General features: G+C 36.5%; 1 protein-coding gene across 1 annotated transcript; it reads right to left on the bottom strand.

The window, feature by feature from the left end:
- Positions 1-154: 154 nt before the first annotated feature.
- LOC116018685 (ultraviolet-B receptor UVR8-like) lies at positions 155-5,120 on the bottom strand. Its single transcript, XM_031258649.1, has 11 exons — positions 4,978-5,120; positions 4,735-4,879; positions 4,538-4,648; positions 4,390-4,450; positions 3,936-4,054; positions 3,398-3,483; positions 2,931-3,132; positions 2,773-2,826; positions 1,188-1,298; positions 786-842; positions 155-497 (listed from the first exon to the last, which is right to left on the bottom strand). Exons 1-11 carry the CDS (start codon positions 5,004-5,006, stop codon positions 294-296), a joined length of 1,179 nt encoding a protein of 392 aa, XP_031114509.1. The 5' UTR covers positions 5,007-5,120; the 3' UTR covers positions 155-293.
- Positions 5,121-14,178: the final 9,058 nt, after the last annotated feature.

The raw sequence follows: 14,178 nt of genomic DNA, 5'->3' as shown, positions 1-14,178 counted from the left end.
AAAAAAAAAAAAAAAAAAAAAAAAAAAACTGAAGCCCGAAACGCCCACCCCTAATCTCAGGGGCCATCAGCTTCTGCTGTCCTTTTCTGAAGCATTCTTGAGTTGTACTCTGTTTTCACTTTTCAGTATTTAAGTAATTAACCATGGAAGGGGCTTATAACAATAATATAGCTCTCTGCTCATTTTTTGTACTATAATACCAATGTCCAAAAAAAAAACAGTATAGTATTAGCAGTTATACAGGAAAGCCAAATCTACCAGAGTTCTAATACTATAAAGTAGCGAGCCTAACTTCACAGAGGCTGTTCAGGTTCGAGTGTTTGCCAGTTTACGAGTGCCAGCGTATGGCGGCCCCCACATGCCACGAGTGTAGCACACCACCGCCCTTCAGTGTCGCTCAGATCTTTTGGAGGTGGAATGTTGATGGGCACTTCCGAAGGATGACCAGTCGTCACCTTTCTCCCGTATCCTAGTCGCCCATGGTCTCCTCGCCCGAACTGCCAAACACCATGATTAGTCACTCAAATTTTTGAATTTCCATTTCTCATTCATTTGGTCGGGAAACGATCTTGATCTGAGCTAGCAACTTGACCAAAGTCGTGAAAGTAACACAAGATATAACATTGTATTGAACTTTAGGTACACTTCAGCAAAAACATCAAAGATAGTAAAATGCCGGGATGAGCGCATAGATTATGACATTCAAACCATATCTATTCTGAAATTTAGTATGCAAATGCTCGGCTCAGTTTAGGGAATTGTATAAAGAATATCACAGCACTTACAGAAAACATGCGGCCATCCCGTGTTAATGCCACAGAGTGAGTCCCTCCACACGAGATCTGCAACATGAACAATAAATTCATTAACTTCAAGAGGCATATTATAAAATAAAGCTTGAAAATTTCCGAAAAAAACCACTCAAATTGGTCAGTAGATAGAATAATACTGGATTTCTCCTGTAAGACTATTCACAAGATATATGAATGGAATTACGACTGCAAATATTAATCAACATAGAAAGTTACTATAGACCATGAATCCACCAATTCGACATGCAAAATCAACAGCACTGAACGACTAAAACAATGTGAATTTTTTAAACAATGTAAATTTGCACATAAGTGAGTAAATTTCCACATCAAATCTTTGATGCCTATGAATAAGGATGGTAAATGACATTTCACCTGTACAATATTCTCCCCAGATAGAAGTTGAACCTTTTGTGGCACCATTTTACTGCTCTTATCATCCCCAAAGCCGAGCCTTCCATGCTCCCCTCTGCCCCAACCGTAAACCTGGAGTATGGAAGACATTGCAATTGATAAGCACAGTTAAGGTACCACAACATCCATGGTTCCTATCAGAATAAGTTTTCATAAAGGCATATATAGAATATCCAAAATCAGCTAAAACACGCAAACCAACAAGTGCATGTCAAATCTCTTTAAAATAAAAGGAAACTCTTTATGAAGGGGGGATAGGGAACTCGTCACAATGATGGCTCATTTAGGGGTCAAGGATGATGGTTTGGGCAAGGAAGATGCACGAGTGCGTGCATGATATATTTGAATCCTATGCACTAAGCACATGCCTGCCGGACCAAAATTCAGCATTGCACCAGACTCATCTATTGTTAGACAAAGTAACTGATTTTTTTTTGAAACACTCATGATTCTTTACAAGGTAATATCTGTTCTATACTTTCTCAATCTTTTTTAGCCCAAAGAATCAATGCCCCCACCACCGGGGTTTGATCCTGTAACCACCCATTTGAAATGGTAACAAATGTGTCATCACACTACATAGTAACTTATATTTATGTCACCTAAAATGACTTCATATCATAGGGAATTTCCATCTGGTGCTTCCATATTGAAGGAAATTTGGTATCACCAATCCATCTGATTGTTATAGGTCAGACTAAAAGTGCAAGGCTCTCTCTTGATATGTTGGGTACAGGGGTGTAGCAAAGGAAAATGTGCCCAACCTTCCTTCTATTTTGAAAGAGGTTTAGGGCTTGAACTGATGGGTGATGGCCTAACAATAAGCAGACAGCAGTTGAGCATTTGACCAATCTTTCAACTTGGACCAGGGAATAAAACCCATGCTCAGAAGTTTTGGGGTGCCAAGGGGTTCTGAATCTTCTGATGTATCAGAAAGTATTTCCAAAGCTACAGAACTTTTTAGTGCTTGCTTGACCCATAGCTCATTGGAGCTTATCTACTCCAAAAAGCATAAGTTAGGCCAAATATTAAAAAATGAAAAAAGGTCCTTGGAAGCCAAAAAAGATGCAAAAGGCTGTTTTTCAAGAAGCTTTACAGTTGAGATTTGTAGTAAAAGCCTCTTTCATGATAAGTTCTAGCTGGGCCAAAACAAGCACTTCATGTCCACAAGATACTGAATGCAGTTTTCGGAATTATAGACAGGACAAAGACATGGAAGTATGCCTTCAAAAGTTGGCATGTATGACTGTTATGCACAAATCTGATATTGGAAGAGATGTAAAGAGAAAACAAAGAAGAAACCTGAATTCTTGAATTAATAGCCTATGTCACTGTTTTAGTAAGCATACTTAACCAACTTAAGAGTGACATGGGACTCTGGGTCCATATCTAGACTAGCTTTTTGGTATTACTTGTACTCTTACTGGAGACTCCATTTGTAACACAACATACATGTCTCACTAAATGTGTATCAAGCCAATCACATGAAAATAATTACTCCGTATTAATTAATGCAGAGGCAGTTACTTAGAAGACAACAAAATACCTCCCCTTCTTCTGTCAATGCTGCAGAATGCCATCCTCCAGCAGCAACATCAACCTGGGAAAAATGGGAAAAATGGGAAAAATGGCAAAAATAAATTTAGACTCATTTATGCATTGAAGATAAAGGCACATCACCAGATTGGAAATCATAATACAAACCAGTGAAAGACCCAGCAGTCCTTGAACAGGGATGGGTTGTGATCTTGGCTGGGTATCCCCTGTTCCTAGTTGTCCATACTCATTATTACCCCATGCCATCAAAGCTCCATCATCAAGAAGAGCCAAGTTGTGAAAAGCTCCAACTGCAATTAGCCTTACACTTGCAAGGCCTTGTACTCGAACGGGAGTAGATATTTGCTTTCTGCGGAAACATTTAGGAATCATAAAATTTTCCAAAGAAGAATAATCTTATTGTTTTACAGAGAATTCAACAGTATCTAACTTTGATGCCTTTTTGCCAAAAAAAAAAATAAAAATTGGTGCATGGGGGTGGGGGTGGAGTGGAGTGATTTTTTTCACATGCCACATTTTTCCTTCTTTTCTCTTGGAATGACCAAAGCAAAAAAAATATCCCTGTTTTATTCACTAAAGACCAAAATTAAGGAACTAAGAGATTAAGAGGGTACATGTCCCCAGGAGGCCACGGTTGACCCCATGTCCATACATGCCCTTCCTTTGTAAGAACCACCGAATGAGTGCCACCTGCAGCTACCTGCGATGTCAGGATCCAAGAAATTAATTCTTAAATACAAATCAAAGGCATGGGAAAACACTAGAAAATGATTCTCTACTCGTAAAGCTAAAGAGAAAGAAAAGGTGTCTCAAATAAAATCATTTTATAGACTACTAAAAAATTATGTTAGTTTTAAGGATCAGCAACCTACACTGTTTCTATCTTCCATATCTGGAAGTTATCTACTTTAAAAAAATGTCTAAGAAAGAATTCCTCTATATTCAAAAATTCAAATCTTAAGTGGAATCTTATTTACATATTGTAGTGCATGCACATGTTAATTTTTATAGAAAATATAAGTACACAAGCCTGCAGTGCTTTGCCGAATAACACAATATGTGAGAAAAACTTCTGCACCGAATTATTAGCAGAGTGACCAAGGAGAATAAATTAGGAATCCCAAAGGAAATAAATTCACATTATAATCTCACCTGACGAACAGAAAGCTTTGGCACACATCGCTGTGGAGTTCCAATATCCCTCCTCACAGGCTTCCCAGTGTCATCTTTCCTCTCTGGTTCTTCACCACACTGCCCATACTCGTTCCCACCTGAAACAAAAATGTTGCACACCATAGAAGTTGGATAAATGCTCCCACCATTGTGCAGTTATTTCTGGAGATACATACATGATACATAACACAATACATAGTAGTACATAGCTCAATTCCATTGTATATATATTTTTTGGTGCTAAGTAAGTTTCAATTGTAAAATTGATTGAACTAATCTAACTTTGAGAGCACAAGATTACTCTCTTTTTATTCTGGAAGGGGTAAAAATTTTAGTTTTCAAAATGAATTTTATACAAAACCTACACTCTCTTCAAGTTTTCCTAAGGAAATAAAAGTTGAAGCGGATAAAAGAATAAAGAAAATATACACACCCCAAGCATAAGCTCGGCCTTGGTCATCAACGGCCAGACAATGCCATCCACCAATAGCAGCCTGGAATCAGAAATATAACATTAAACTCGAAAATAAAAACCCAAAGTTTTCATCTTTTTTGGCATTGAAAATTAGAGGTGAGATTACCTGAACAATTTTGACATTAGCAAGGGCCTTAACCTGACTGGGAATATTCTCAGTCTTAGACGTGGGTGCGTGCCCCAAGGTCCCTCTTTGATTCCAACCCCATGTAAACAACTGATTATTCAGCAAAAATAAGGGCACAAACCCATTAAAACACAATCACTATTTAGCTCATACACTTTATTTTTTTTTGGAAATACCTGGCCGTTTTCACAGATGGCGAGAGAGTTCCTGCTGCCGGCGACAACTGAGGAAACCTTGTCGTTCTGGAGTGCTTTGATAGAGCAAACCCGTTCTTTCTCTTCGTTATCCCCTAATCCTAACTGCCCATCTTCTCCTGAGCCCCTGATAGATAGTCATCATCATGAATCAGAGCGTGGGTAAAAAGAGCACAAAGACATAGGAGTAGGTTGGAGAACGGGTTTTGGGGTTAAAGAACAAACCACGCGATGACGGCGGATCTTGAGGCCATAGAGCGATTGCTGCCGTCAAAAATGGTCACACTAGCGTCGTTGTGGACTGCTCCGAGAGGGGAATGGTATTGGGCTTAGTGGTTGTGCGAATCTTATTCATAGTGCACTTGTTGTCTGCCATGTTTTCTAAAAACCTTGAATTCGATGTACGGAATATAATAATTGCATTCAACTCCAATTATTTGTCAAATTTAGGGTGTGTTTGGTTCGCACATGAGAATCGAACTGAATGTGTATCAAATAATTGATAATGGTAATGGGTTTTGGTAAAAGTATTTAGTTGATGAAGAAAGGAGGAAGGGAAATGAAACCCTTATATAATAAGGGTATGGTTTTATCATTAATGGTGGGGTATTTCAAACTCATAGTAGCATTCACAAAACCTATCAACCAAACACAAGCAATCACTTTTATACCCATTCTTTATGCCTAAATCCACCAACCAAACACACCCTTAACTCTTACTTTATTCATAAAATTATAATTTTATCCCGCAGTACTCTAAAAAGTTTTCTTATCCTTTTCCCCTACCTATCTACACTAAGAATAATTGTGTGAGATTGTATTCTCAAAAAAATAAAAAATTGTGTGAGATTGGAATTAATTGCCGTAATAGTTTTTGACTATAGCGAAATTATCAATTTAGTTTTTGACTATTTTTTTGACCAATTAAGTCCCTCAACTTTAAAAATCTTAACAAATTTGATCTTCCGTTTGTTTTGCCGTTAAAAATCTGTTAACTTAGGACCAAATTAGTAATTTTGCTATAATCAATGGACCATTTCAGTAATTAACTTTAGGGTTGGACAATTTGGTTCGATTTTCCCGAACTGAACTGAACTAATTCGATTCGGTAATATACCGAATAACTAAACGGTAATGGATTCTTGTATATTGAACGATTCGGTAAAAAACCGAATTGTTCGATAAACAATCGAACCTAACTGAATACCATTTGATTTTTTAAAAATATAATAACAATAACAACAACAACAACAACAACAACAATAATAATAATAATAATAATAACAATAAAGAAATCATATAAAACATTTACGAAAGAAATTGGGCGATCGGAGGAAAATCGCAGCAATGGGCACTATGGGAAAGACTGAGAGAGGCGAATGGCAGAATGCAAAACACTTAGGGTTAGGGTAGCTTGTTTATTTTGTTCAGCATTTATTTGTCTAATCTAGCGACGGATTTCGAAACCCGTCGCTAGACTTAAAAAAATTCCACCTTTTTATTTCGAAACCCCGCAGGTAAAAAAAGCTATATAGTGACGGATATTTAAATCCGTCACTAAAATTTTAAAAATTCGGTTTGTAAATTTAGCGACGGAATTTAAAATCCATCGCTAGAGTGTTAGAAAATAGCCCGCTATATAACGACGGATCACCAAATCCGTCACTAAAATGTAAACAAAAACAAATTTAGCTTGAAAATTTTGCAACGAATTAATATATCTGTCCCTAATTTGTAGGAATTAAAATTATAGAATTAGTCCGCGAAAAATCCTGCTAAAATTAGCTACGTATTTAACGACGAAAAAATTCCGTCATAAATCCGTCGCTAATGTCCATTTAACAAAAAATTGAAAATCTGTCACTAAGTGGTCACTATTCCGTCGCTAAATTAGCAACGGAATAAGTCCGTCACTATTTTTGCTTTTTTTTGTAGTGATAACTCTTTCACGATTATTTCCTACTGCCATTGATCCAGACGCCTGCAAGACCATAATGAGACTAACGATGTCGAGCTATGGCGGAAGTGCTACCAGAACTCCGACAGGTTTGCTGCAGAAGTTCTTAGACAAATTCCTTCCTTCCATGGAAGCTGCAACGATGGAGTTTGGTATGGTCAGAAGCGAATTCAACCACCCCAGAAAAGTTCAAGTTGTTGCTATGTAGAGCTCATGGAACTCTCCATTAATGGAGCTCTGGATACCATTAAAGCTCTTGAACGTCGATGGGAGCGTTGCAGGTGGAGAAGCAGCTGGCTGTGGGGGAGTTTTACGTGACCACGAAGGAGTTTGGTTGGGTGGCTTTATGTCTGTTGTTCATACTACACATGCAGCAGAAGCTGAGGCTTCATGTTTGTTGTTCATACTACACATGCTATCTGGATCAATGGTACCCCTCTCCCCAGGGGACATATTCGAGCTACCATTGATAACTGCCAGAGATGGAAAGACAAAGATTGGGATATCAAATTTATCCATATTTTAAGGGAACAAAATATTGTTGTGGATGGCATTGCCAAAATGGGGAGGAATACTATGTCCACATGCATAGATCTAATGGCGAGGAATACTGTGTCCACATGCATAGATCTCAGAGACCCTCAGAATAAAATAAGGAGCATTCTTGAAGATGATAGACTGAGCTGCACTTGGCTGAGAAGAATTAGCGAGAGGAACCACCTTTAAGGTTCCTGGATGGGATTTACCCCTTCCACTTTGATCCAAAAAAAAAAAAATTCTTGCTAGTAAAACCAGAAAATCCTGCCACCACTCTCAGCGCCGTTCTCACCAACCACCTTACTTGCATGGACTGTTTAGACTCGCCGGAAGAATCTCCAGTGAAGGATTTCTTGACGCCCAGCTCTTAAACACCAAAACAAAGAAAATACTTCCCTGCATGTCTATCTCTGTCTTACCGCCAGAATCCTCAAACAAGCATACCATCCAAGCATGAGATGGTGGCTTGGGGGTTGGTCCCGGGGAAGCATTAAAAGTGGAGCTGTTGATAACCCTAAGACCGTCAATTCTGATGAATCTAAAATCACCATCAACCACCTTTCCGACGACGCAGCCGCCGTAGTAATGCCATATGGTACTAACGATTCGACGGCAAAACTCTGCCATAAGAACGTCACTTGACTGGTAGATATCTAATAGCCTTAGCAGTTCTCGTTGAAATCATCGGCCAAAACAGAGATGAGAACAACTTCCATGTATCTTGTGAAATTCCAATAATACCCTTAAATTAAACAAACTTTTGACGCTGACCGAACGGAGGACCAAATTGGTTAACATTTTCAAAGTTGAGGACTTTATTAGTTAAAAAAAATAGTCGAGGACCAAATTGATAATTTCGCTATAGTCGAGGGACCATTTCGATAATTAACTCCAAATATATTAACCCAAAGTGATATGGATTTTGAATTGTTTGGTGGTGTAGACCCATGCCAACTCACAAATGAGTGATAAAGATGACAAGCACAGAAGTCAACAATTAGTACTATCATTTTTGTTAGACTACAAAGTGATATTTTTGTTTATTTTAATTTGGCGGTGGATATACATTGTAAACTTGTAATCACTTTGTGTAAGCAAAAACGAATACTGTTATTTTGTCATGGATATACACTATAAATTACTAGTGATATTTTTGTTGATTCAAAGAAATATTGCATGCAAATCATATTCAAATAGCATTGTTGTTCTTTTGTGAATTTTTCCCTTTTACAGCACAACGTGATAGATGGAAGAAGAATAATAATCGGGGATGGGGAAAAGGGTAACAAGGTGTACGTGACGGCTGGGAGTGAAAGAATAATGGGGATGGGGAAAAGGGAAAAATTATTATTTTTAATTAAAATAATGAAATAACAATTTTGCCCTTAAGTTAAATCATTCATCGAAAAAAAAAAAAAAAAGTCACTGGTGACCAGAATTTTGATCGAAATGACCATATGTGGTAGAGATTTGAAAGTCGTGAGACCAAATGTGAAAATTTTAATAGTTAGGGACTAAATGTGGAAATGATCCCATACTCGTGGGACCAAAAGTGGAAATAACTCCGTATGAAACATACTATATGTACTAAGAGTATGTACTGTAGTAAAGAAAATAATGCACGCAAAGTTTGTTTATGTAGTTCAGAGAATACTCTCATATGTTTGGAGGGCTCCCAACTTTCTAGCCGAATTCACTATAGGTTACAAGAATGTTACATGATGTCAAGTATTGACATTGTAGCCACGCCCCTGAACTAATCTATGTAACACCTCCAACAAATTCACCCAACATGGATTGATGTCAATTATCTATGTTGTCACTAAGGTTCTCCTTGATTTTAGATACTGTGAACTCTCTTCACGTAAGTTGGTGATTCGCACTTGAGCCTTCTATAATAAGGCGATAAACTATTATAGGCTATAGTTCTGAATAAACCTTCTTGATTTGATGAGTAACCTACAATTTCAAATCAGCGTTGAGAGAGAGAGAGAGTAAATTCGTAAATCTAATATTTGAGATATAAGCAATCCATAATTTTTGCATCTTTTCTCGCTTGAACCTAAACTCCATTATATAAGCATAGCATAATTGTCCACCATTGAAACTCTATTATGCAACTCATATCTTAATAGCTTGACTTAAATTTTGTTATAATCATTTCAGGAGTAAGCTTCATCCAGTGTTTATACTTGGACGTGTACCATTACAATTATTGTAATAGCGCTTTGTCTTCAATGAGTTATATCTTAAGACCTGCTACAACATAACCGGGTACAAATTAATTTTCGATTATAGTGATTTTATCCAATTTAGTCCTCGATTATAGTGAATTTTCTCGATTTAGTCTTTCATTCTAACAGCCGAAGACTCAATTGGGTTAAACCGTTAAACTTGAGGACATAATTAAGCACAAAAAAATCATTTAGGAGTAAATTGAAAAAAAAAACTAATATAATCAAAAACTAAATTGAATATTAACACGTAAAAATTTCTAACATCGGAAGCATATGTCATACGTAGGAAAAGTTGGCCAGAAATGCCAAATTTTGGCCTCATTCACAATTTCCACATTACACTTGGGAAGATCACAACTATGTCACTTGGCCACAAGGTTTTTGGCAGAAGTCAAGGAGTTTGTTAATGTAGTTTGAACTCTTCTTCGACTTGTGATCTCCTTATCTCAAAAAAAAAAATATTATTATTATTTTTAAATTGAAATGTCCCATAATTATCGCTCCCATATAATAACATTGATTACCACATTATCTAAATACTCTTTAAAAGCACTATACTTATATTACCTTGTGTTCAGATAACATGTAGTGATTCTCCTATATGGGAGGTCATGAGATCGAGCCTCCACGGTATTGACTCTTTGTGCTTCAACAGGTTGAGAAAGTTTAGATGAACATATACTACAATGTAATAGAGGCGGTAGGCGGTATTGACTCTTTGTACGTGCTTCAACCGATTGAGAAAGTATAGATGAACAAATACTACAATGTAATAAAGTCAGTAGTATTCAAAAAAAAAAGGCAATGCATTTATTATTGGCAAAAACATAAATACATTGCTAAATCAATATATTAAATATTTTCTTTTAAATCCGTGTGTTCAGTCAAAATTGACAAATAAATTTGGAATGGAGTACAAATTAACCCTCCGTGTTCGATATTTGATCGTTTAAAGACATTTTACATTTATTAAAACAATTCATTATACATTAATCTTTTTAAAATATTTAATTATCAACTGAAATTATTAAGACATGTATTATTGCACTAATACTAAATTAAAAACATTAAACACAATTCATAAACACTCACAATATATAATAAGATTTATGCAAACTCAGCCTTAACTTGTTCATCACCAAATCCTAAAAACAATCTAATATACCACATGGAGAGTCACGATTGACCACAAGGTCTTTGTCCCTATTACTATTATAATTCTAATATTGTTTAGAAATTAATTAAGGATGGTATTAAATGACATGAGTATTTAGTAAAAACCTTGATCTGGATTAGGAAGTCGCTAAAACACTTGAAAAGAAAAATAAAATATGTTGTCATCCATACTTTGAATGCATCGTCTCTTGGACAAAGCCACGTGACAATTACCTTTTACGAGATCGCATCCAACGGCCACATTTAACTAGCCGTTGGTGATTTGAATAAAGACCCTCGCTTTACCCCTCTATTTGTATGCCTATCCAGATTCCAGCAGACAACGCTCCTTCAATCTCTCTCTCTCTCTCTTTGGGGTTTTTCATAGACACAACCTTCTCTTCTCCTTCTTCTCGGGTCCTTTAACTAGAGAGCTTCGTTTTCCTGGGTTGTTGTTCTTTGTCAATGAGTTCTGAAATCAGGATGGATGAAGAAAGCATGATTGCATCTGATGAGATTAATGTTGCTTTGATGAAACCAACTAATGCTCAAGGTAATTGTCGGTTGAAAATATGCAGATTTTTTTTTTCTTGTTTTTCTTTTTGAGATTCAAATTCATAAAAATGTGGTCTTCTTAAAGGGGTCTTGAGAATTCAAAATTCAATGGTTTTTTTTGTGCTTTTCTGAATTTAAACCGGAAGTTTGTGGCAAAACAGATCAGGTTTTGAAATGTGTCTTGAGAATTCAAAATTTAATGTTTTTTTGTGCTTTTCTGAATTTTAACCAGAAGTCTGTGGCAAAACAGATCAGGTTTTATAATGTGTCTTGAGAATTCAAAATTCAATGTTTTTTTTGTGCTTTTCTGAATTTTAACCGGAAGTCTGTAGCAAAACAGATCAGGTTTTGAAATGTGTCTTGAGAATTCAAAATTCTCAATGTTTTTTTTTTTTGTGCTTTTCTGAGTTTAAACCGGAAGTCTGTGGCAAAACAAATCAGATTTTGAAATGAGAATTCAAAATTCAATCCTTTTTTTTCTTTTTCTGAATTTAAACCCGAAGTCTATGGCAAAACATATCATATTTTGAAATGTGTCTTGGTTGGTATCATACAACCTTGATCCCCACATTATTAATATTAAGATCAAGAGAGTTAAGTACACAAAACAATTTATTAAAAAGTTCCAAACCAAGTGTATCATCCATTTTCAAAAATTCTAAAAAGTATTCCTTTATTTTTATATTGTTATTAGACATATTAACACACTGTTCTACTTAAACTCATTTATTCTTGATGACTCACATCTGGCAATAGATCATAGCATATCAGAGCTAGGATTAGAGTTAGGATCAGAGCAGTTAGTTGTGATTATATTAATTGCTCTACTTGTTTTCTATTCGTTGGACTTCACTGACTTATTCACGCAGCGAAATTACTATCCTTTTCTCTTTGGAGCGCCTAAAAAAGTAAGATAGTAATCAGAGTAATATATATAAAGGAAGTTGATTCAAGATTGAAGTACAACACTACTACGAAGAATTCTAGACTTGAATCATAGACATTTTTTCCAATACTTTACAAAGATATACTTTGATATAATCTTGTTCTCAAGGCATATGTTCTGAAGCTTTACAAAGAAGAAGTTGAGAAGAAAATTGCTGACACTTAATATGTGGACATGAAGACCATGCAGTTGTGGTGTAGTGTAGAGTGAGTCAGCGAATTGGATAGCAATAGAGCGACTCTCCAAGACGAGATGTCTCCAAGACGTCACTTCTGGTTGCACAGATCTCCGACTTCAACAATCTGTTATAGCCTGTGCAATTGGCTACTTACCGTGTGTGGATCGCATTAGGTGAGATTGTATCATCTCTTACCTTCTGTATAGGTGTTGGAGATAGTGAATTGGATGCACTGATGGTCGTTCCCTAGATGTAGATACGGGTTGTATCGAACTGGGTAACGATTCTCAGACGAGTTAATCCTTCTCTCCCTATCGGTTGAGCTACTTCGTTCCTCTATAAATAAAAAATAGGCTAGAATGATTCTATTGAGCAAAAAAACAAGTAAAAAAGGCAAGCAACACGCATATGTTGTCTTGGTCCACCACATTTTATATGATATTATAAGCCATTGTGCGTGAGTATAAATCTCAAGACGCGAAGCGGATTTCTTGTTCAGAATGCGGTAACCAATATGTGTCCCATTTACTTTTTGTCATTTATATTTCCGCACTTTACTATATTATGTTGCATTATCTAATAGATCAATTAGTTAGGGTTCTTATAATATCAACAGACTATATTCTGTTGCATTATCTAATAGATCAATTAGTTAGGGTTCTTATAATTTCAACAGTTTGTTAGTTAAGACATAACGTGTGTATCAGTCATTAGAGATTACCAAAATACTTAGAATCTCAGTTGGTAACTAGACATTATATACACTAATGTGAGCAAATTTCTTCCAAGAGTTATAAGAATGGATAGCAAAAGTAGAGCCCAGAGTGATCCCCCACACTTAGACAAAAACATCTTCCCCTATGTTAGACTAGTTAGCAATATAAACAAAAATTGAAAGGAAAGTAACACTATAAGATAAAAGTGTGTACAAAAATTGACAAAATTCATCCTACTAGCATGATGGGTTCACAAAAATAATCCAAATGCAAAGATAAAGAAGATGGATAGTGCTCCCTTAAATAATCCTCAGGGAAGATGTGGACTGTGCTCCCTTGCAACTTATGAGGGCTCGAAATACCTTAAGTAACTCCATCTGAAATAAACAGTAGAAATAAAAGTGTAGTAAAGCAAATCAAGAAGTGGTTGAAAAAAGACAAGAAGGTCAGTGCTCTTGTGGTCTTTGAGTGGGGTTGTGATGTGCTTTGAAGTCTTGCCACTGGTCCACATTTTCATGACTTGAGTCTCAAGATTACCCACGGTGGCATGTAAGGATTAGAATTCCTGAAGCACTGTGGATTGGAAGCCATAAAATCTAACATTAATGTCTGTTCTAATGTCATCAAACAACCATTGATGAAATGCTCGCATTTGCTCCTATGAGTCCACCACATAGATGGGTTGGGTTGGGGGAGGAGTTGGGACTTTTTGTTCATCCACAGGTTCAAGTTCTAGGAGAGAATTTTTAAGTTCATGTGGCAGCATTCGGACTGAGGGATCATCTGTGCAATGGGATGAAATTCCTCCAATTTTTCCTCAAAACCCAGGCTCTTTAGAAACTCTGTGACAAAAGGTCCAATGTACGGAGTCGTTAGATCCTTGTTTGTGTGCTTGTGGAACATACTAGCCATAATGACACCCAAGTGAATTGGAACCCTGTTGACAATGCTATAGAGACATAAAAGATCAATTTTGCTTACTACCCACGTAGAAGACTTTTGGCTTGTCAAAGAATGGGCAAAAATATTATGGATGAGTCTCATCTCTGGTCGAAGTTCACTCTGCTTGCTAATACTTGGATCTATTTTATAATTCAAAACACCGAGAGTTGTGAAAATAGAGTGTTGGAAGTGTTGATGTGCTC

Source organism: Ipomoea triloba, chromosome 5, assembly GCF_003576645.1.
Source record: "Ipomoea triloba cultivar NCNSP0323 chromosome 5, ASM357664v1".
NCBI classification, from domain to species: Eukaryota; Viridiplantae; Streptophyta; class Magnoliopsida; order Solanales; family Convolvulaceae; genus Ipomoea; species Ipomoea triloba.
This window is presented reverse-complemented; position numbering and strand designations above follow the sequence as displayed.